Source organism: Alexandromys fortis, unplaced genomic scaffold, assembly GCF_014885135.2.
Source record: "Alexandromys fortis isolate MF-2015 unplaced genomic scaffold, M_Fortis_MF-2015_v1.1 scaffold_0, whole genome shotgun sequence".
NCBI classification, from domain to species: domain Eukaryota; kingdom Metazoa; phylum Chordata; class Mammalia; order Rodentia; family Cricetidae; genus Alexandromys; species Alexandromys fortis.
Window position 1 is genome coordinate 28,592,927 of NW_026067949.1, and position 24,042 is coordinate 28,616,968.

At 38.2% G+C, this 24,042-nt stretch overlaps 1 protein-coding gene across 2 annotated transcripts in view; it reads left to right on the forward strand.

Moving 5' to 3' along the window:
- Slain2 (SLAIN motif family member 2) overlaps positions 1-24,042 on the forward strand; it is a 55,585-nt gene that overhangs the window by 9,994 nt on the left and 21,549 nt on the right. For both annotated transcript variants that reach the window (XM_050149813.1, XM_050149814.1), the window contains exons 2-5: positions 10,019-10,167; positions 15,625-15,789; positions 22,773-22,934; positions 23,650-24,009. In XM_050149813.1, the coding sequence (XP_050005770.1) occupies positions 10,019-10,167; positions 15,625-15,789; positions 22,773-22,934; positions 23,650-24,009 (836 nt within the window). The remainder of the gene's footprint in view (positions 1-10,018; positions 10,168-15,624; positions 15,790-22,772; positions 22,935-23,649; positions 24,010-24,042) is intronic.

Here is a 24,042-nt window from a genome sequence, read left to right on the forward strand (position 1 = left end):
TTATATTTACAATTTAATGCTTTTGGAAAAGAATTGAACTAGAAAATATATTGTAAGAATCTTTATTATTGTGGGGAGGATTAAGAGCTGTCATCTGGGCAATCAGTTACTGCCATTTCATCCATCCTTTGAATTGTGCTAATAGACAAGAATTTGTGAGCAAAGGGGGAGAATTTATTTGAAGAGTGTCTAAATTTACATTGTGTCCCTTCTTACTGTGCTGCCCTGGAATAGATGAGAGGTCATAGCGTCTGTGCTCATGGGAGTGCACTGCTTAGTCAGGGTTAGCTGGCTCTGTTAGCTCCCTGAAGGCTGTGTTGTAGCTTTCTCTTTCTTCTTACCTATGAGAGAACCTTTGTTACTGACATGAGCCCCCTAAATCCTCTATGCAGTCTGCTGATTGAAAGTAGAGTTTCTAAGCAAACCAGTATGAGTTATCATGCTCTTTACAGAGAAGTCGGAGATGTATGTCATAAAATTGTAGAAAATTGAAGTCAGAAGTAGACTGAGATGTGGCTGTAGGTCTGATTATTTCTTTCTCCAATATTTTTGAGATTGTAAATCTATGAGCTTCCTCTCATACCTGGTAAGGACAAGGCAGCTGCAGTGCTGTGATTGCAGGCATGGGCCACTGTGCTCAGTTACCACTACTAACCTTTGTAACTGTTCCTTCAGGTGAAACTGAACCAATTCAGCTATAATGCTTTCTTACACCCTCACCCTCCAACAGCTACCATTCTGCTCTCTGTGTCTGTAAACTTGATAAAGCCAGGAAGCTTACTGCTGTGTTTTGAATCTGTCGTGTCGCCCACAGTCTCATGCACTTGCTCACCAGCTGGTGGGCTATTTGGGGGGGTGGGGTCCGTGGAGGCTTTAGGGGGTCAGGCCTAACTGACTATTAAGATTTCTAAGGGTTGCTTGTAGAAGGTTATAGCCTTTTATTGTTCTGCTCAATTGTTTGTTCTGTTGCCATGGACTGTCTGCTAGTGTCATGTTCTTCATACTTACTGAGACCCTCTGAAACTGAGCCAGAAGAATTCTCTTCTCCTGCAAGTTGTTTGAGAGAAGTTAATGTCAAAGGAATCAAGTACCACTGTCTTTTTGTTTTGGCTTGTTTCATTTAGCGTTATGCCTTCAAAGTTTAATCCACTTTATAACTTGTGTATGTCATTCTTCTTAGAGGAAAGGAATCTAGACCCAAAGTCACCTAGCTGATAAATAGGGGGAAATTGAGATTTACACCAAGACTGAAAAACATCTGTGGAAAATAGTTGACCTTGATTTATTTAGTTATAGATATGTAGTTTGGGTATAAGTTAATGTTGGACAATTTTTGATAAACAGTGAAGAATTTTTTTTAATGCAGTTGCTCTTGGACCTCCAGATTGACTTCAGAATCATTGGAGGATATGTTCTTACAAAGACTGCAGAGTGGGTCTGTGGCAAGGGTGCTAACAGATATGTAAAATGTTAATGAAGAGGTTACTTGTGCTTGTAGTTCTGTTTCTGTGATAAAACAAACACTGCAGTTCACATTAAGGCAGAAGCTTAAATAGAAAACTATGTAGCCGTGGAAGCATGGATTATTTTTAGGTCTTTTTTGAATATCCTCAGTAATAGCCAATTTCTTTTTTACTGAGGGAAGGTAAGATTTTTAAAAATTACTAGTTGCCTTTATCATGTTTAGTGGATCAAACTGTGTTAACAAGAAACAGAAGGTCTGAGTGTCTCTGTGCCATGCTGACTTGCTTTTTTCCTGGTTCACTTTTGTCAGAACAGCTCCCGTGCATTCACCTCCGAGCTTTTGGTGTTCATTTTGCCTACAGTTCCTTTTTTTTCCTCCCTCTCTTTTTTTTTGCCAAAAATCTCACTAAGTCTCCACTGCAACTTTCTGTCTAAGGAAAGTCTCACTTTTTACCACCCTTTCTTTCATGTTAACTCATCACTGTGTATATGTCTGTTTTGGAGACAACACAACAATGTTTTGCTTTTGTGCCTCTGGGTCATGAGCAGTTGAGATTCATCTTCACATTTCTAGATAAGACCATAGCATTTGGTATGTAGTAGAAATTCAGTTACATTAAACTAGTTTGCATTAGTCTGAGTAATAGACTAAAATAAGGTGACGCTGTAGAATAACAAGACCAAATTTCTTGCATGACCATTATACTAGTTACAGATGAGGAATTTCTCATAGTGTATTATTAAGGACACTATTCAACTTACTTTTCCATAGTGAATGAACTCATGAGCCTTCTGGATCACTGCTGTTGGAATTGCTCTGTCTGTAAATTCTATGTACTACCAGGAAACTTCGCTAATGCTCTGCTAGCCCCAAAGGCCCCATCTCCACTCTGTACACTCATTCATACCCTGTCTCCTCACCCTCTTACTAGTAACTATCCACAAATAATGTGATTTTTTATGTGGTTTTTAAAAAGAGACAGTTTGGTCACTAAGCAGAATTAACTAGTAAACAGATGGAGTTACAGTTTTTTTCTGTAGTAGTAATTAGTTTTAATTGAAACACACTGCACCTTTATTTCTGTTGTGCTATTGTTAACAGAAAAATTGAACATGTAAAAGCGTGAAAAGTTTGAATGCTTTCAGTGATGTTAATTGTGTTTTCTATTCCATTATTTCCACATCATATCCTCTAAGATCTTTTGTTTGGAGATTAAAATTATGGAGGAAACTAATACCTTTAGGAACAAACTATATTATGAAGTTTAAACTAGGAAAGGTAAAAAAGTAAATAAACCAAAACAACATGTTTTGATTGGAAAATCCGTAATTCTAAAATAAAATTGATCTCTTCTAAAGGGTATTAGGAGAACATAGCAGAGCTGGAAAGGTGGCTCAGTGGTAAGAGTGCACGCTGCTCTTTTAAGGGACTCAAGTTTGGCTCATAAGCACCTGTAACTCCATATTCAAGCTATCCAGTACTGGCTACTGGCCTCAGAGAGCACCTGTGCACATGTGACATTCTTTTACACAGACATACCTACATACACATAAATAAAAATAATACAAATCTTTTTTAAAATAACTCTAAATTTGGTGAGGTGCTATATACCAGCACTCAAGATGCAGAGGCAGGTGGATCTCTCTACAAAGCAAATTCTAGACCAGCCATGGTTATGTAGTAAACCTCTATCTCAATAAATCAATAAAAACCATTGGAGGAGGTATTAAAATATTACTCTCCATGAAATATGAGGAATAATGAATACACAATAGCACGGTATTATGATATTTGTATGAAACTTATAAAACTACCTGGAAAGATAAGATGAAACAGGGATCTTCACTTAAACTTTAGATGTGCATGATGAGAATGAGACAAGCTGTCTTCTAAATCTAGTTTACTAGAAGGAAAGCTCTCCCACATTGCCTTCTGCTCTTCCTCAGGGCTTCTGCTCATCTCTCTGGGAGAGATTACAAAGCCAGTCATGGTGGCTGTTGACAGTCTGCTGAAAAGAATGAGTAAGAAGTAGTAGTGGATCAGGTTGAGGAATGGGGTTTAATAGGTTCTGTCAAGGGAATTAAGAAGTCCTTGCTGTGAATTTGATACCAGCCAATATTACATTTTTTAATTGTCATGAAATTAGACAGCAGATTGTTGGGTGTTTTTTTTTTTAAAGTTGGTATATCTTTGTTAATACCTCAGTAGTAGACTTAGAAAGGACTGCTGTTAGTAATCTTAGAACATGAACGTGCATATCCTTCAAATAGATATCTTTTTTTCTAATAGAAAGGAAGATAACGGGATCTTGTGTTGATTTGTAATTATGAAATTTCTGTTTGCCATTGGATATCAGTATCTAAAACTGATTTGATGATTAAAAACAACCCAGGGGCTGGAGAGAGAATTCATTGGCTGAGAGCACAAGTTCTTTCAGAGGATCAGACTTATTCCACATGGGCCTCACAACCATCTTTAGTTCCAGTTCTAGGGCATCCAGGGCTTTCTTCTGACCTCCATGGCACCACACATATGCATGGTGCACAGATATACTCATAGGCAAAATGCTCACACATAAAATATTTCTAGTTAAGAAAATAAAATAAGCTGGGCATGGTGGCCATGTCTTTAATCCCTGCACTTGGGAGGCAGTGGCAGGTAATAGATCTTGAGTTTGAGGCCAGTCTGGTTTACAGAGCAAGTTCCAGGATAGCCAGGGCTATACAGAGAGACCGTGTTTCTATAATAATAATAATAATAATACAGAGAGACCGTGTTTCTATAATAATAATAATAATAATAATAACAACAACAATTGCTTCCCACTTTAATCCAGGAATTTGATTTAAAACCAAAGTAAACCAACCAACCGAACAAACAGAAAAGAAAAAAACAAAGCTAATGAGTCTTAGAAACCTACGTCTAGCTGGAGGTTTGGAATTCAGTAAGCAGGCATCTTGACGGCAGTATAGCCTGTGAGTGAGAGACTAATGATATCTATATGAATAATAATCTATATGTGATAATCTAATTTTATCATAGCTTATCTTTGAATTTCTGTCCTGTCCCAAGCCTGGCCAGTAGGAGCTGCTACACTAATGGTTGTTTACATGATTGAATAGAGCATGACACAAAGCTTTCAGGATTTTTAGAGTTGGGCTGGTGTTTTACTTTCTGCTCTAGTTGCAGTGACAAAATGCCCTGACAAAACAGCTTCGGGGAGAAAGGTCTTGTTTTAGCTCTCAATTAGGTTATGGTCCATCATTGCAGGGAATCAGAGTGACAGGAACTTGACATAGCTAATCACAGCATTTTAACAGTCGAGAGTAGAAAGAAGTGGATGCATGCATGCTTTCTTTACTCAGCTCACTTTATCCACTCTTCTCCACTCTTCACAGTCGAACGCCCAGATCTAGGGATTGATGCCACCCACAGTGAGCTGGGTGTTTTCATATCCATTCACATAGTCAAGGTAGTCCTGGCAGACATACTGATAGGTCAGTAATTCACCATTGATTCAACTTGCCCCAGGTGAATCTAGATTATGTCTAGTTGAAAATTATAGACTCTTTTTCTCTCTGAAAACAATTATTTTTCACAGGAGAAAAGTTTATATGGACTTAAATGTGAGAGCTAGGATTTTGGGCTTGGGTGCAGATGGCAGGGTATGTCTTTCTGTCAGAATCTAAAAGTACAGGGAAAAGAATTAGTACTTGAATAAGATGGAGGAATGGCCTGTAAACACACTTAACTAGAGTGAAGTTTGTTAGAGAACAAGTAAGAAACACAATTACTAATACAGTTCATGTGCATCAAGCAAAGGTAAATAACTTTATAAAATTAAGTGGGTTGGAGAACATATTGTGGCTAGCTGTGAAATCTAGGATGAGGCTTTTTGAGTGTGAGAATGTTCTTAACAAATGGTCTTTTGGAAAGATTAGTGTGGCAGTTGAATGTAGATGAGAACAGGACTTGCAGCCACCTTTATTTGCTGAAAACACTTTACCAACTTCTTGAGGTGAAAATCATTCCATTTCATTGCAACTACTTAAGTAGGTGTACTTTTCTATTGTTGTGATAAAACACCATGAGCAAAGCAGTTTCAGAGTTTATTTGGGCTTATGGTCACAGAGGGTTAAAGTCCACAATGGCAGGGTGGAGGCAGCAGGCAAGCATGATCTCTCTTGAACAAAAAGTACAAAGCTGAAAGAGGAAACTGCAGGTAGGTCAAGGCCTGAGGCTCTCAAAGCCCACCCCTCGTGACATACTTCCTTTAGGAAAGCCATATCTCTCAATCCTCTCCAAATAGCACCAGCAGCTGAGGACCAAATGCCCAACTGTTCAAGTTTACGTGGGGAAGTCTCATTCAAACTACCACCATAGGTTATATGAAAACCGTACTATCAAGCCAAATGGTTAAAAGTCCACTTCACTTAATTCGCCTAAGAAGAAAATCATTATTTTTGTTCCAAGATTGTTTACTCCCTCATAAGAGCAACTATTTTACTGGGCAGTGGTGGGGCATACCTTTAATCCCAGCACTCAGGTGGCAGATGGAGGTGAATTTCTGAGTTTGAGGGCTGCCTGTTCTACATAGTGAGTTCTAGGACAGCTAGGGCTACACAGAGAAACTCTGTCTCAAAATATCAAAAAAGAAAAATTTCCATAGTAATATCAAGAGATGTATTTCAATAAGTTGATTGGGATATCCTTCTGTTTATGTGTTGCTTTTATTAGTTGATGAATAAAGCTGTTTTGGACAATGGCTTAGCAGAGTATAGCCAGGCAGGAAATCCAAACAGAGATAGAGTAGACTGAATTGAAGAGATGCCATGTGTAGTCACTGAAGTAGTGACATGACACACCTGTCAACCACAGCCTTGTGGCAATACACAGATTAATAAAAATGGGTTAATTTAAGATATAAGAAGTAGCTAGGAATACATCTTGAGTCATTGACCAAACAGTGTTGTAATTAGTGTAGTTTCTGTGTAGTTATTCGTGTCTGGGCAGCCAAGAAATGAAAGCACAGTCTCCCTCTTCTATTAACTGTCTTACTACGTTTTGTTAAATACAGTTAAATTTTTGTTGCCCTTAGCTTTGATAGACTATTTTGTTTACAGTATAAGAAATGATTACTATAGTTATAAATTCAACCAATCAGTTATGGTCTTTCTTCTTTCCATAATCTTAATAATATGCCAGTTATATGAATATGCAAAGAAATAGAAGAGTCAGATAATCCAACATGTAAGTAACATGGGGGTTAATTTCAGCAAGGGAAAGGTGATGTTATTCTTGTATCTGTAGACTTTAAAGTTCTTGTACTTTAAAGTAATTATATTCAATGCTGGGGAGACTGTGTAGCACGATTTCTAATTGGTATTAAAAATCCAGAGTTTTATATAGGGGTTAATGCTGAAGAACAGAGAAGCTGAGTGCCAGCTACAGAAGAGTTCTTTTACCTCTGCCAGTGCTCAGACCAAAAGGGCGATCCTGTCCTCAGACTGCATTGAACTTTTGTCTCTTCCCGCCTTACATTCCTCTCTCTGCCCAGCCATACCAGTCCTGTCTCCACCTCTTCAGTGCTGATTAAAGGCTTGCGACTTCCGAATAATGGGGTAAAGGTGTGTGGCACCATTGCCTGCTCCCCAGTGGTTTAGCTCTGCACTCTGATCTTCAGACAAGCTTTATTTGTTAAAATACAAGCAAAATATCACTGTAAGACTGCTCAGCCAGTAGAATGTTTGCCACACAATCAGGACCTGGGTTCGATCCCTAGGGCTTGGCAATATGTGCTTGTAATATAAGGACTGGAGAGGTAGAGAGGGGATCCTTGAGGCTTCATGACAAGTCAGTTTGGCCTACACGGTGAGTTCCAAACCAAGAGAGAAACCCCGTCTTAAAATAACAAGGTAGATGGCACTTGTTGAATGTCACCTGAAGTAATCTCTGGTTTTCATGTGAGTGTGCTTATGTGTATGTATGTGCATCTCTGTATGTAAGCAAAAACACAATAAAGTTACATTCTTAGTTGTGTCATGGGCATTAGTGTGTGACATAGCCCAAATATGATTCATTCATATTCTTAATTACATTTCTAAAAATTTTCCGTTTAAAGGTATTTAATTTCTTTGTAATTGTTCATGGGCAAATTTATTTCTAATAAATTTGATTAATGGGATGTAATTTGCATAATATAAAGCTTAACTGTCTAAATATATTGTGCCTTTTTATTGTTTGTTACTTTCCAATGTACTTACAGAATTATACAGCAATTCTATAATATAGTTTTAGACTATTTCTTACAGTTCTAAATGGAACTTGGTACTCATAAATAGTAGTTATTTCTCACTCCCTTCTACCATCCTCCCACTAATGTGCTTTGTTTTCCATAGAGTCCAGACTTTTTGTATAAGCAAGTCATATAGAATATGTGTTTTGTCACTGGCTTCTTTTACTTAGCATAATGATTTGAGTTCTGTCCACGTTATATCAATTTTATTTCCGCCACTAACATTTCTAAATTGTTTGTGTGTGTGTGTCTATGCATTAAAACTGTTAACTCAAAGCATTCAAACAGAGTAAAATGGGTAGGGAAGTTCAGTTGAATGGAGATTAAAGTGGAATGTGAATTTCCTTCTTGGTAAGGTATGATGTATGTAAATGGCTATAAGGACGCTTCCTTATTATATCTTTCTTCCCAACATTGTACTTACTGGGGATATCTAGTAATTTTCACCAGACATGTTTAAGGAAGGTATTCCTGAAGACCCTGGAGAAAGTTGGAATGATCTGAATGAAATTGGCCAGGGGACATTGAGGCAAAAGAATCAAATTGGAATTGTTTCAGACAAGGGTAATATAACAGTATATACAAGTAACCTACCAGCTAAAGTTTTAGGTTTTCCAGGAATAGAAACTGGTCCTGTATGGCTGAATTTAGATTTGGGTTGTGGAGGAAGCTGAGACGTGAAGAAGCTAAAGATATAATGTAATAGGATCATTAGTCACCGTTTTTGGAAGGCAAAGGGAACTGGCACAGAAGTTTAGCAGAGGAGTGAATATTGTTGAGTCAGATTTGTATTTTAAAAAGTTGGGCTTGGTTGTGTGGTCATCAACATTTTGCCTGTAACTGGTGCATCCATTTAACACAAGAAAACAGAAACTGAAAAGCCAGATAAAAGATAATGTCTTTTATATCAGGGGAACACACTGCAGAAGATGGAAGAGAAACAAGCATCTATAATCTAGAAATATCGAGATCATTGGAGTACATGTTTAAAGCAAGAGTGCTAGCAGTGATTGGGAAGAATATAAGGCTCTCCATGTAGACCAGCACTTCCCAACCTTCCTAATGTGCGACCCTTTAGTATAGTTCCTCATGTTGTGGTGACCCCCAACCATAAAATTATTTTCACTGCTACTTCATAACTATAATTGTGCTGCTGTTATAAATTGTAATGAAAATATCTGTGTTTTCTGATGGTCTTCGGCGATCTCTGTGAAAGGGTCATGATCCACAGGTTGAGAACTGCTGCCCAAAGGGGTTGAGAACCACTGGTGTAAAGTTGTCCCTACCTTGGAAGAAGTTCTTTGGCCATCACCCGCTGCAACCAGCTAACTAACACTCAAATTCAGTGCTGTGGAATAGTTAAACTATCAATACTACAAGGAAGAAATTGTTGATCCATCCTTGTCTACCAGGAGGAATTATTGGTACCAAAGGTACTAACGTCAAAGAAGATCTAGAGAACATTCAGATGACAATCAGGCTTTTCTACAAGCAGGAGGATATTTGGAAGCCAGGAGTTGTAGTTCCAACTTTTAATCCCAGCACTTGGGATGCAGAGACAGGGGGATCTCTATGAGTCCAGCCAGTGCTCCACAGTGAGACCCTGCCTCAATAAACAAAAAGATGAAGAAGGTATTTGGGAGCTCTCATCAACAACCACTTTCTTCTCTGCCTGGTTGTGGCCAGGATGGTAGTAAAGCTCAGGTCTTCCCATTCTACCACTGCCACCTCCAAGACATGATACCACTCATTGCTTCATCCATTGTTTGTTTTTGTTTTGTTTTCTGCTAATAGCCTGGAACTTGCCAAATAGGCCAGGCTGTCTGCACAGTGAGCCCTGGGCTGTGCCTTGAACTCACAGAGATCCCCTCCCCCACCCTGTCCCTGCCTCCTGAGTCCTGGAATTAAAGGTGCCCAGTTTTCCACTTGATTTAATGGCATGATTGCATTAGGAAGTTAGTGAAATACTGCTGAAAACATAAATCAGTTGTTGCCAAGACAGGTGTTTGCTCATAGCTCTAATCACAGGAGAAAAGTAATACCATCTTGAGATCTGACTTTTGGGTTCATTTTGTGGTTGAGGTTTGAGGTAATACTGCTTGTACTAGTATCATTTTCTTGCATAATAAGTAGTTGGGATTTTAAACAAACACATCACTTACCATCCTCTATTTGAACCAGTACAGAAAGACCCTACTTTATAGTGCTGTGCTCAATAACGAACGTTGCTCTTTTGTGTTTTGTTTTTTTTCTTCTAGGCTGTACTCATCACCAAAGAAAAAACTCACACCAATGCAGAAATCTGTTAGTCCGTTAGTTTGGTGCAGGCAAGTTTTGGATTACCCAAGTCCTGATGTGGAATGTGCTAAAAAGTCTCTTATCCACAAACTTGATCAAACTATGTCAGGTATGTTTATGATTTTACTTGTGAATTTGTTCATTTTCTTAATTGCATATATGTACACAGAATGTGCATATTTAGGCAGGCAATTCTTGCTTGATAGCTTCTATGAATCTCACTGTATACCTTCATGAAGGCTGCATTCATGCCATAGAGGTTTTTAAAACTCTTAGTCTCACTGTGGCAGATTATATCCATGAGATTATGAATTTTAATCTTTTTAATAATAACCTAAGCCAGTTTCTAAAATGAAAAAATGTCATCTTAAATTATCCCATATACCACACTTGATAAATAGATTGTGCTGAAAAATATACATGGAGACCTAAGAGGCATCACCTCCTCACTCAAGACTGATTGGTCCCTGGCTCTTCAGATCCTTCATACTCATTTCCTTTCCATTCAGATATTTTTCTTTAAAGATTGTATTTGTATACAGTGTCTACTTGCATGTCTGACTGCAGGCCAGGAGAGGGCACTTTAGATGGTTATAAGCCACCATGTGGTTGCTGGGAATTTAACTCAGGACCTGTGGAAGAGCAGCCAGTGCTTTTAACTTCTGAGCCATCTCTACAGCCCTATTTCTTTTCTTTGTTGTACTTGGTATTTTAAATTGCCTTTATATTCTTTTAACAGCATTCACAAAGCTTACAAAATGGTGTTCATGGCTATTTGTGCTATTTAGTGTAACATACCAGTGTGGGTAGAAATACAGGGAAAGTATTGTATTTCTTTGCATTTCTCTCAGTCTCTTTTAAGTGGTTTTTTTTTAAAGTATTTATTTCTATGTATGAGTACTCTAATTGCATGTATGTCTGCGTGAGAGAGGGGGCATCAGAGCCCATTATAGATGGTTGGGAGCCACTATGTGGCTGCTGGAATTGAACTCAGAACCTCTGGAAGACCAGCCAGTGCTTTTTATCACTAAGCCATCTCTCCAGCCTTTCTTTCAGTCTCTTAAAACCCACTATTGATGAAATATGAAGCATGATGAGTAATTCTGAATAAGCTTTCTTTACCTTTTTGGTATGTATATGTATTTGTATGTGGTATTCATGAGGGTGTGTGTACATATATATCTTGGTATAGGTACATGTATGTATGTATGTGTATATGCATGTGGAAGCCAATGATTGACATTCATTTGGCTTAGTTAGGGTATCTTTTGTTGTGATAAAGCACCATGACCAAAAACAACCTCAGGAGGAAAGGTTTTCTTTCAGCTTTATAGTTCCCCATCACTGAGGGAAGAAGTCAGGGCAAGAACCTGGAGGTAGGAGCTGATGTGGAGGCCATGAAGAAGTACTGGTTGCTGGCTTGTTCAGCCTTCTTTCTTACAGCACCTGGGAAAACCAGTCCAGCGGTAGCATCGTCCACAGTGAGATGGGCCCTCCCACACCAATCAAGAAAATGCATCTCAAGCCGTTCTGATAGGGGCACTTTGTTAAAGGAAGTTCCAATTCCAGACAACTTCAGCTTATATCAAGTTGACATAAAAACTAGCCAGCCAGTGCATGTGTCTTCCTTATTTGCTGTCCCCCTTAGATTTTGAGACAGGGTTTCTTACTGAAACTTGGAACTCACTGATGCAGCTATGTTAACTGGCCATGGAACTCTACGTAATTCCCTTTCTTCACCTGCTCCTGCACTGGGTTTACAAATGTGTATGTACTGCTGTGCTCAGGATTTTATGTGAGTGCTGGGGATCTGAACTCAGGACCTTGTGCTTGTAAACACTTAAAAATTAAAGAACTAATCTGTATGTGAGAGTATTTTGCCTGTATATGTGCATATGTATGGTCCACAGAGACCAGAAAAGGCATCAGATTCTCTGGAACTCAAATTACAAATGGTTTTGAGCCACCCTGTGGGTGCTAGGAATTGAACCAGGGTTGTCTGCAAGAGCAGCAGCAAGTACTCCTCTTAGCCACCGAGTCATTCCTGCAGCTTGCAGCTCACTTGTTTTTAGTTTCTCTTTGCATTACAGCTGTGTAGTTAAAATTTTCTGCTTTGGCTTTATTATAGACGTGTGTTCTTAGGTTAGAGTTTAAGCTGAAAGTGATCAAGAACGCAGAAGGAAGACTAGGTAAACAGTTAAGCTGAAATGCTATAAGTAATGGTTATTATGTGCAAATAACTTTAAGGAGGTAATAACAGAGCTGCTGATTTTGAGTCTTTTCATCTCTGTAAGAAACTCTTTGAAAAGACAAATAGCTTGTATATGAGTTTCAAAAGGTTTTGTCTCAGTATGAATTCTTTTAGAATTATACTCTGGAACTTGATTTTTATTATGTTCCGTCTGTGATTGAGTGAAATAGATGGTTATAAATCTGTAGATAGCCAGGCAGTGGTGGAGCACGCCTTTAATTCCAGGACTCGGGAAGCAGAGGCAGGTGGATCTGAGTTTGAGGCCAGCCTGGTCTACAAGAGTCAGTTCCAGGACAGGCTCCAAAGCTATAGAGAAACCCTGTCGGGGAAAAAAAAAATACTGTAGATAATGTGAAACAACTAAATTTTAGTCAGATGATATTAGACATTCCTTTTTTTTTTTTTTTGTTTTGTTTTGTTTTGTTTTTCGAGACAGGGTTTCTCTGTGGTTTTGGAGCCTGTCCTGGAACTAGCTCTTATAGACTAGGCTGGTCTCGAACTCACAGAGATCCACCTGCCTCTGCCTCCCAAGTGCTGGGATTAAAGGCGTGCGTCACCATCGCGTGGCGCATGTATATTTTTCTACTGTCCAGAGACCCAGTTATAGATTGGACAGAGATGTCTTTGGCCTGATGAGAAACACCTTCAAGTTCATAATTAGATGGCAACCAGAATAAATCTAAAATCTTGAGCTTGTGACCCAAACAGTAAGTAGTCATTGATCTGCTTATCAGAACTGTGCCATAGAAGGGGAAAGAAATCAGAAACATTTTCCATATCGTAACCTGTATTTACATCTTAAATCATTTTTAGACTCTTAAAGCTTATGAGCATTTATATTTTAAAATGTTTTTAATTAAAAGATCTAGTAGCTTTAGAAAAAGCAAGGCTTGATTTCTGCATATATAAAATGAGCTAACAAGCTGGCTATAGCTTTGTGGAAAGACCTGGATACTTGCTGCTGCTAAGTTGACAAAGTTATAGGTAGCCTAGCCATCAATACTGTCAGAGATTCAAGGATAAATAAATAAATTAATTAATTAATTAATTAATTAATTAATTAATTATACCTGAGTATGGACCAGGCAGCTTCCAAATGGACTGGAGTCCATATACAGTTAGCCATATCCAGTCTCCATAGCATTGGAGGCAGAAGTATCAGAACATCAGTCTTAAGAGTTTTAGCCCGGCCCATAACGTTATTTTTTTTCCTTTGGAAGAGGGACACGGAAAAGACTGACCTTATTTTGTCTAGAAAAAAGTGGTAGAATCAATTCCCCAATGTCCTGCTGTTTGTCCACAGTCTGGACCCGGTCCTGGCAGCAGGTCATCTTGCCCAGTGGTCAGCATCATCGTAATTCAGGTGGAGACATCATGGTGTCCCATAATCTTCTCTGGAAACCTTGGTCACTGCTAGGATCTTAGAGTCTGCCCTCACTTCCTCTTCCGCCCAGAATTCTATTCTGTTTCCTCCTCCCATCTATGTTCTAAGCTATGAGGCCAAGCAGTTGGCTTATTATAATTAACCAATGACCTTCCTCCATCATCTGTCTAATATTATAAGCTTTTTAATCATTATTTTAAATGCCATATTCTGCAGATATCTGAAGTATGAGGGCTGCCTAGATATGTCTGATGAGACAAACTTTGTTTCTTGTTACTTGTTTTAAATTTGACTTTGAAAACATATACAGGGTAAGCCTAAATAAGGCTTATCCCTGTAATTAATTTTATTAATACTTTAAGGGTGACTGACTACTTGTATTTCCTAACAGTCTCTCATAAGTTAGCAGCTTTCATAAGACTAAGTTTTATCAGGTTTAGCCCACAAAATTACCTGCTAACAAACCACATAGAAATTTCTATAGAAGACAGGCAATGAGCAGGAAGACAGCATGCCCCACCTTTACTACCAAACAAATCTGGGTGTCATCAAAGCTGGTTATCACAAAAGGGATTAGGTGAGGAGAATGGGTGAATCCAGGATTCAGGGACGCTTAGTAACTTTATCTAATGTTTTGGAATGTCAGGTGCTTCCCCTTGAATGCTGGGTTGGGCCACCTGTTCCTGGTGTACAGCTTTGTCAGGTTCTACCTGTCTCTTTTTGTGATTTTGATATGCATATTATCATTGTCCTTTCCTATAGAATTTTCTAACTATGTCTGTAAAAATTAGAAACCTTATGAAGATCAACCCTTATTCTTCCTCTCTTTGTACCCCCTTTTGCTTCATTTTTCCCCTTGCATGAAAAATATAAAAGATGCAGAAGTAACATGCTTGAGTTAATTTTTTTTTTTTTTTTACCCTCAGATCCTCGCCTGACATAGACATCTAATTTTGAGCCTTGAGGGGGTACTGATGCTGGTACCCAAGACCCACACAGGAACTGCCACACCTGGCACCAGCTACTTTTTCCTAAGCTGCTCCTTGCTATTCTTTACCACTGTAGGCTACTCATTCCCTGCACACATGTTACATTTTAAAGATTTCCTCTCCCCAGCCCTTGTCTGTCTGTTCTCTACTATTTACCTTAATGTTTGTAAATATTGGAAAAGATGGAAGGAAGAACTGTCTATTTAAGGATTGATTTTTCTTGTTTATGATTTCATTTGCTGTCTTAGACCCAGACTGACTGGTCTTGAATTGGTAGAGATCCTCCTCCCACTCCTGCCAGTCCTCTTCCTCTTACTAACTGGCCCCACTTCATAGCTCTCTCTCTCTCTCTCTCTCTCTCTCTGTGTGTGTTCTAATGAGTTTCATTATGTTTGTTGACAGGAGTGTGGATGCCTTACTAGTAGCTATCACTGAAGAAAAATGTCTTAGCATCCCCCATCAACTATTAACTACATAGAATTCCCAAGAAGGGTGGAGCCCCCTCATCCTCTCTTCTGTCCGTGACAGGATGTTGACTGCTGAATCTCAGGCAAAGCTCATGTAGGCAGACATAGCTGCTCCAAGTTCAAGAGGGCAGCAGCCGTGTCATTCATGGGAGCCGTCCCTTCTACATCCCCCTGCTTCCAGTGCTACCATGACCCCTAAGCTCTGGAAGGAGTGATGGAGATATCTTAGCACTCAACAGTCACTCATTTTGAACATTTGGACCAGTTACAAGTCTAGTTATTGTTGACTACTGTACAGTGGTTCTTTAGCAAAACTGACAGCAGCACTAACCTACAGACATGAACATAGTGATAGAAAAGGTGATTTAGTGGATACATCGTGTCCTGACTTCATGGATCTTTACTAAGAAAACTTTTGAAATGTTAACCTTTTCCCAGTTACTAAATTTGATTTTCTCCCTTTTCATTAATGCAGCTCTCAAGAGGCAAAATTTATACAATAATCCTTTCAACTCTATGAGTTATACAAGTCCTTATAGCCCAAATGCCAGTAGCCCTTACAGCAGCGGCTTCAACTCTCCATCCTCAACACCAGTGCGACCTCCTATAGTCAAGCAGCTTATACTTCCTGGGAATTCAGGTAAGGAATGACTTTACCTAATGGGCCCAGCTCAGAAAGGAACCATTCCATCACAGGGTTGGGTCCATTTTATTTAGGAAACTCTGAAGCAGTGAGAGAGAATCTCTTTGTGCTCTTTTCCACTCGTTCCTGTAACGAGCGCTAAGAATCCGAAGGTAAGTCAGTGACTGTGAATTATGTGCATGTCATTTTCTTCGGGGTATACCTAAGTCTGGTTTTTAAATTAGTATTTAAAAAACAGAACCACAAACTTGATTCTTTTAACCAATAAAACCTTATTTACAGCCTGTTGGGGTTGTAAAATCTACAGACCTGTTTTTAAAGAGTATTAGTAAGCTTTGATACTATAGTTAAATCATAGCTTGTGATTTAATATGATTAATGTGCTGTAATAGACGTGAGGAGGACAGACTGCTGTGGCCTGGGCAATTCTTGGTCTGCTACAGACATTTCTCGAGTAGCTTAGTCTTCTCAATAACTCACCACGTCACTCTTAATGCCGTCTTTTCTAACTCGTGCAGCTTTCCTCGAAACTGAGTGCTATATAATTGTGTGTGCGTGTGTGTGTGTGTACAGTGCACAGGGAGTCCAAAAGTTGACATCAGGTGTCTCTTTCATTTTCTGCCTTAGTTTTGAGATGGGTCAGGCCAGTGAGCTCCAGAAACACCTGCCTATCAGTCCCTTGTGCTAGTTTGCAGACTCTGCTGCCTCTAGATGGTATATTCAGCAATAAGGGGCTGACCTTTAACCTCTAAGAGCTAACCAAGGGCAACAGCAATGGTCTATATTGTTTGGGGAGTCACTTATACCTGGTACCTGGGTTTTTGTTAGTCTTTGGTTCCTGTGGGGAGCATTGTTAGCCCAATTGGCATAACTTAATTTAAGCTATCTTGCCTATCTCTATGTATGTATATACATATACATAAGTCATGTATGTAATTTTAGATAAATATAAGATAATAGGATTCCTTGAGGCTTATCAAACAACCTTAGTGTTGTCTGCCCTCCCTCTTTCTTCTGTGTTGCTGTTCTTCCCCATTCCAAGTTGGAACCCTTCCTCCCTATTTTTCTCTTTCTCTCTTTGTATCATCTGTTATTTCCATCTCTCAAGCTCCCCCAACCCGTGGTTCTTTCATACTTTGCTGGGTTTTTTTTTTTCAGTGACTCTTATGTTTCTATACTCACATCTGAAGATTTGAATGGCAGATGAGAAAATGTGGCATTTGTCTTTCAGAGTCTGGGTTACCCCACTCAATATAATCTTTTCTAGGGATACACACACACACACACACACACACACACACACCACATTTTCATTATTCATTCATCAGTTGAAGGACATTTGGGTTGTTTAATTTCCTGGCTCTTTTGTATAGGGCAGCAATGAACATGGCCATGCAAATTTCTGCAGAGTAAGATTAAAGATGTTAAATCCTTTGGATTTAGGCCAAGGAATGATATGGCTGGATCATATGATAGATTTATTTTTAGCTTTTTAAGGATTCTCCATACCAATTTTCTTTTTTTTTTTTCTCAAAGTGGCTACACCCACTGATTTATATTCCCACCAACTGTGGAATGAGGATTTCTCTTTCTCCACAGTCTTGCTGACATTCGTTATAAGTTTTATTGATCTTAGTCATTCTGAATAGGGTAAGATGAAATCTCAAACACGTTTTAAATTTGTCTTTCCCTAAATGCTAAAGATAATGAACACTATTTGAGATATTGTTCAGCCATTTTGATTCATTCTATTGTGAACATTCTGTTCAGATACTTAGCCTATGTTTGAATTGGGTCATTTGTTTCCTTCATTCTGGTTTTTTGAGTTCTTTGTATGTCCTGGATATTTAATCTTCTGTCATGTATGTGGCTGGCAAAGATTCTCTCCTATTCTGTGGGGTTCTTCTTGACTTGTTTTTCTTAGCTGTGCAGAACCTTTTTGGTTTCTTTTGTTAAGATTTGTTTGCTTGTTTTTGTTTTCTGAAATAGGCTCTCTATGTAGCCCTAGCTGTCCTGGACCTCACTACTTCGACTAAGTTGGCCTCGAACTCTCAGAGATCCACTTGCTTCTGCCTCCCAAGAGCTGGGATTAAGGGCATGTGTCACAATGCCCAGCCTACTTCATAGTTTTATAAGGTCCCACTTGTCAATTGTTGGCCTTAAATACCGGACAAAAGGGTCCTATATAGAAAGTTCTTTACTACACTTATATCTTGTAGGGTATTGCCTGTGTTTTCTTCTAGTAGTTTTAGTGTTTCAGGTTTCAAATTGAGGTCTCTGATCAAGGTAATTTTTGTGTGAGATGATAGAATACAGTTTCTAATTTCATTCTTCTGTGTGGACATCTTGTTTTCCCAGCACTACTTGTAAAAGATGTTGTCCTTCAGTGTGTGTGTGTGTGTGTTTTCCTCTTTCTTCAAATATCAGATATCAGTTATGTAGTTATGTACTCAATTTTGAGTCTTCTATTTTATTCTGTTGGTCTATACATCTGGTTTGTACCATATTTTTATTATTTGTCTTATAGCTCTGTATCACACTTTGAATTCTGAAATGCAATCCATTCATTATTATTCTTTATTCATGAGTTATTTGACTATCCGGGATCGTCTTTGGTGCTATATAAATTTTAGGATGGTTTCCTATTTCTGTGAAGAATGTTATAGGTATTTTGATTGGGATTGTATCATTGGGTCTGTAAATTGATTTTAGTAGGATAGCTGTTTTCACCATATTAATTTTACTGATTCATGAACACAGTGTCTTTCCATTTTCTAGTGTTTTTCTCAATTTCACTTGGAAATACGCACTTTTTTGTTGTAGAAGTCTCTCACCTCTTTGGTTAGGTTTATTTCAAGATATTTTATTGTTTTAATGCTAATATAAATGGGAATGTGTTCATGACCTCTTAATATATTTGTTGTTGGTGTATAAAAGGGCTACTGCTTTTTGTAAATTGATTTTGTACCTTGTCACTTTGCTGAAATTGTTAATTGTAGAAGTTTTCTTCTACATTTCTATACTTTTTGGGATCTCTTAGATACAATATCATATTGTCTGCAAATAGGGATTTTTGACTTCTTTTCTTATTTGTATCACTTTAATTTCCTTCTCTTGCCTTATTTCTCTGGCTAGTGCTTCCACCACTATATTGAAAAGGAGGGATGATAAGTGGACAGCCCTGTCTCATTCCTGATTTTGATGGGATTGCTTCAAGTTTGTCTCCATTTATGATAATGTTGGATTCACGTTTGTCATATATATTCCTTATTTAGGAGGTATGTCCCTTCCATTCCTACATTCTCTAGGACTTTCTTCTGCATCTATTGAGATGATCATGTGATTTTTTTTTTTTACTTTTAAGTCCATTTATATGACTTAATATTCATTGACTTACATATATGTTGAGCCATCTCCTTGAATTTCTGGATAAAGCCAACATGATCATTGTGATGATCTTTTTGATATGTGCCTGTATTTGGGTTGCTAGTATTTTATTGAGTTTAGCATCTGTGTTCATCAGGGATATTGATTGGTCTGTACTTTTTGTTTTTTGTTGTATCTTTTATTTGAGTATTCGAGTAATACTGGCTTCATAGAACAAGTTTGGAGGGATCCTTAGGTATTCATTTTAGTTCTTTGAAAGTTTGGTAGAATTCTCATGTGATTTCACTGGACCTGGACCTTGTTTTCATTCAGAAAGCACTTTATTACTATTTCAGTCTCCTCCTTTCCTATGGGTCTGTTTAAGTTGTTGGTCTCTTCTTGGTTTAACTTTGGTAGTTTGGGTGAATCAAGGAATAATCTTATTTTTTTCAGGATTTTCCATTTTAATGGAGTACATGTTCTTTTAAAGTGTTACCTTATAATAAATATTTCTTTGGTGTCATAATGTCTCCCTGTTCATTTTTGATTTTGTTAATTTGACTGCTCCCTCTCCCTCAGTCTATCCCTCCATCTTCTCTCCTTCTCCCTTCCTCAATCCCTCCATCTTTCTTTCTCTCTGATTAGTTGAACCAACTAATATGTCTTCTAAAAGAATCAGCTCTTAGATTAATTGATCTTGTGTATTGTTTTCTTTGTTTCTGTTTCTTTGATTTTTATTATTTCTTGCCACTTCTTGGGTTTGAGTTGGCTTCCCAGTTGTTTAGGTTACATTATTAGGATATTTATTTATTCTCTTTAATGTAGAGACTTAAGGTTATAAACTTGCCTCTTAGGACTGCTTTTAATGTATCACAGAGCTTTTGTTGTATTATGCTTTCATTTTTATTTAGTCCAGGAATATTTTGATTTCTTTCTTGATTTTTTTTTTCCCCCTTTGACCCATTCATCATGCAGTAAGAAGTTGTTTATGCCATCCCTCCCTCCTTCCCTCCCTCCCTCCCAGTTTCATCCAATTTCATCTAATTAGAATTCTGTATGTTCCCTGATCTGTATGGATATATCTTTCTTGGTTTTGGAAAGTTCTCTGTGATCTTATTAAATCTGATTTGGTCTTTTGATGGTGTTTTTCTGCATGTTCCTTTGCTTGTAAAATGTTTCTTATATTCTGTGCTTATTTCATCTAGAATCCTCTTCTTTAAGTCCTGATATTCTATCTTCTGCCTGATTTCATTTCTATTTGTAAGGCTTTACCCAGAGTTTTCTAATTGGAATATAGTTTTCAATTCCATCTTCATTTTAATTTATGTTCTCTTTAATGTCTCTATCTTTGAGTTCAGTTTTCAAATCCTGAATTATCTTTGTCATTTCATACAACCATGTATTTTATTTTCTTCTCTTACTGTTATCCTCTTGGAGGTCAAATGAAGTGTTGTCTTTTTTTAAATTCTTGTAATCCTTTGATAAAGTTTATGATTATTTTTTAAAATTCTGTGTCTAAAAAGCTCTCGTTAGAAATTGTTTACATAGTTTTAGTGGGTAAAACAACATGTTGCCTTGCCCATTCGTGGTTTTGAATTTGTGATTTGAGTTGAGCATGTGGACTTTTCCTTTGTTTTTGTGTCTGTTGTGATAATCTGGCCAGTGCAGGAGATGTATGATCTGAGGGTTAGATAGGTACAGGTGGTAGATGAGCTGTTTAATTGGCCTTGCAAAGATGGTCTTCAAGGTCTGGGACTAGAGCATTGGGTGTGGAAATGGCAGCAGACAGAGGAAAGGATGGGAGAGGAAAGGAAGGTCAAAGGTGACTCTCCAGAAAGTAGGTCACTGATCTGGAAGTAGGGCCGAGGTGTTGAGATGGCTACAGACAGAAGGGTAAAGCTAGGGGCTAGGAGAGGGTTGCAGCTACTACTCCTGAAGGTGGTTCCTGGACAAAGAGGGATCTCAGCATGGTCTGGAGCAATGCTTGTGGGGAATTGACTATAATGGAAAACTAGATGAACATGATATAAAACATGCCTGTAGTCCGCGCACTTGGGAGGCTGAGGCAGGAGGATTGCAAGTTTGAGGCTAACCTAGGCTACGTAGTAATTTCAAGGACAGTTTATATTACAAAGTAGAACCCTGTCTTTATAAAAAAAAAAGGGGGGATGGGGCTGGAGAAATGACTCAGAGATTAAGAGCACTGGTTAGTCTTCCAGAGATCCTGAGTTCAATTCCCAGCAACCACATGGTGGGTCACAACCATCTATAATGAGATCTGGTGTCCTCTTCTGTCATGCAGGCATGCATGCAGGCAGAACACTATGCATGTAATAAATAAATAAATCTTTAAAAAAATGCTACAGGACTGGAGAGATGGCTCAATGGTTAAAACTGCTCTTCTAGAAGACCCCTGTTCAATTCCCAGTATCCACATGGTGGCTCATGGCTATCTATAACTCCAGTTCCATGGGACCTGACATACTTACCAAGACATACATTAAGGTACATAAAATATAAATGAATGAATGAATAAATAAATGAATACATAACAAAAAAATTTAAGAAGCTACAAACTGTGGCAGTATGTTCTAAATCTGTATTAGGCACGTTAGTGAGAGTGTTGAGCTTTTATCATTGCTTCACAAAGCTGGGTCACATGAAAGTGTTTCCTGAGAAGCATGCTAGGTTCTTGCCGGTATGTATTCCTTGTCCCTGCAGTTTTCTGTCCTCCTTTTGGTCTAAGTAATAGAGTACATTTTAAAAAATATACTTATTTTCTTGCTACCATCTAGTGTACTTTACTACCAAACATCAGAACATTCTGGTTCCCATTTCTAATTTGGCAAACATGACAGATTAACCTAGTGTTCTTTTTTTGGTTGGTTTTTAAATGTCTAAGAAATAAACTTTTCTCAGTTAATTTTGTTGTTTAAGAAAACTAAATTTTTTTCTTGAAGGAAAAGGTTATGGTGCAAATGACTGAATTTGAGAGGAAAAAGCACTGCCATCATTTACTTACAGAATGGTTTCCTTGCGTATCTTGTAAAAGATGAAAGACTCTAGCCTAGTAGTTCTCACCCTTTGGGTTGTGACCCATTTGGGCAGCAGTTCTCAACCTGTAGGTTGGGACCCTCACATGGGGGTCTCCTAAGATCAACGGAAAACATGGATATTTATATCATAATTCATAACAGTAGCAAAGTTGCAGTTATGAAGTAGCAACAAAAATAATTTTATGGTTGAGGTTACCACACAGGAAGAACTGTGTTAAAAGGTTGCAGCATTAGGAAGGTTGAGAACTGCTGGTCTAGCCAGTAGTTACCGAATCAACTGCTTTGCAGGTACTGGCTGAAAGCATAATTGTTTTGTGGGAAATGAGTAAGTTATACTTAAAAGATTTTTTGTATTTGTGACATGGTATGTCAAGGAGTCTCTATATCCCTTTTCTTCTAATGAGGTCAGTTTCTAATTTAGTTTTTAAGAATTTTATATGTGTAAATGACAGAATAAAAACTGAATCAAGGGTGTAATTATTTGGCTACTTGCTGCAACAGATGTTTAACTCAGTTTTTCTCTTTACTAAGGTTTGATGTGTTTTCCTTTTTCTAAAGGTAACTTCAAAAGTTCATCAGATAGAAATCCTCCACTCAGCCCTCAATCCTCTATAGATAGTGAGTTAAGTGCTTCAGAACTAGATGAAGATTCAATTGGATCCAACTATAAGCTAAATGATGTAACTGATGTGCAGATTCTAGCCCGGATGCAGGAAGAAAGTAAGTTTTTATTGTTGAAAGTTGAGATTTTTGTTTCTACAGGGCTACACGAACCTAGAAGTTCTAAGGATTTGGAGTGGTTACTTGTTTTTTATTTTGTAGTTCCTGGGGATTCATCTTAATGTGTGCTCTTCACTGAGCTACTTTCTCCAGAGATTTATGGCCTTAAAAGATGCCCTAGATCTTGCCCCTTCAATAGCAGTTTCTCTGCATAAAGTAATGACATAAAGGCCTGATTCTGATTCTAAGATTCATTTTTTGTGGATGCCAGTAGTTAGTAGGACTTTCTGAAGATGTACTTAAGCCCCCCCCCCCCCCCGTTATAGCTTACTCTAAAGGTTGTTGCTAATGTATTCTGTTCACTGCCTACATAGTAGTTCTTCCCTCAGTGTTCCTTCAGTCCAAGGTTGAGTGTCTACGTTTATATAGTAGAACTTGGTTTTCGTTTGTTTGTTTTAATTTATGGCTTTACGCTGTTACTTAGACTCCAGATTCAAAAAGTCTTGGAATTAAACAAATAGTACATTTTCATTCAGTTTAAAAATAACTTTGCATCTTTATATAGAAGGATGTCTAGAAGTAGAAAAAGAATTTTCTTTATACTTTACACTCTTAAGTCGAATTTCTCAATAGTAATCATTTACTTAAATTTTTAAAATATTTAAATGTTTGAAAAATACAATCAAAGAAATAAATAGAAATTCACTGTTGCTAGGTCTCCGGCAAGAATATGCAGCCACCACCTCTCGGCGCAGTTCTGGTTCATCTTGCAATTCTACGAGGCGGGGCACTTTCAGTGATCAAGAACTGGATGCACAGAGCTTGGATGATGAAGAGGATAGTATGCACCATGCAGTATACCCTGCTGTTAACAGGTTTTCGCCATCACCACGCAACTCACCCCGACCATCTCCTAAGCAGTCGCCTAGAAATTCGCCTCGTTCACGCTCTCCTGCCCGGGGAATAGAATACAGCAGAGTGTCCCCACAGCCTATGATTAGCCGGTTGCAGCAACCTCGCCTTTCCCTCCAGGGCCATCCCACAGACTTACAGACAAGCAATGTTAAAAATGAAGGTAAAACAGCAGAGTTTGGAGAATAAGATGTCC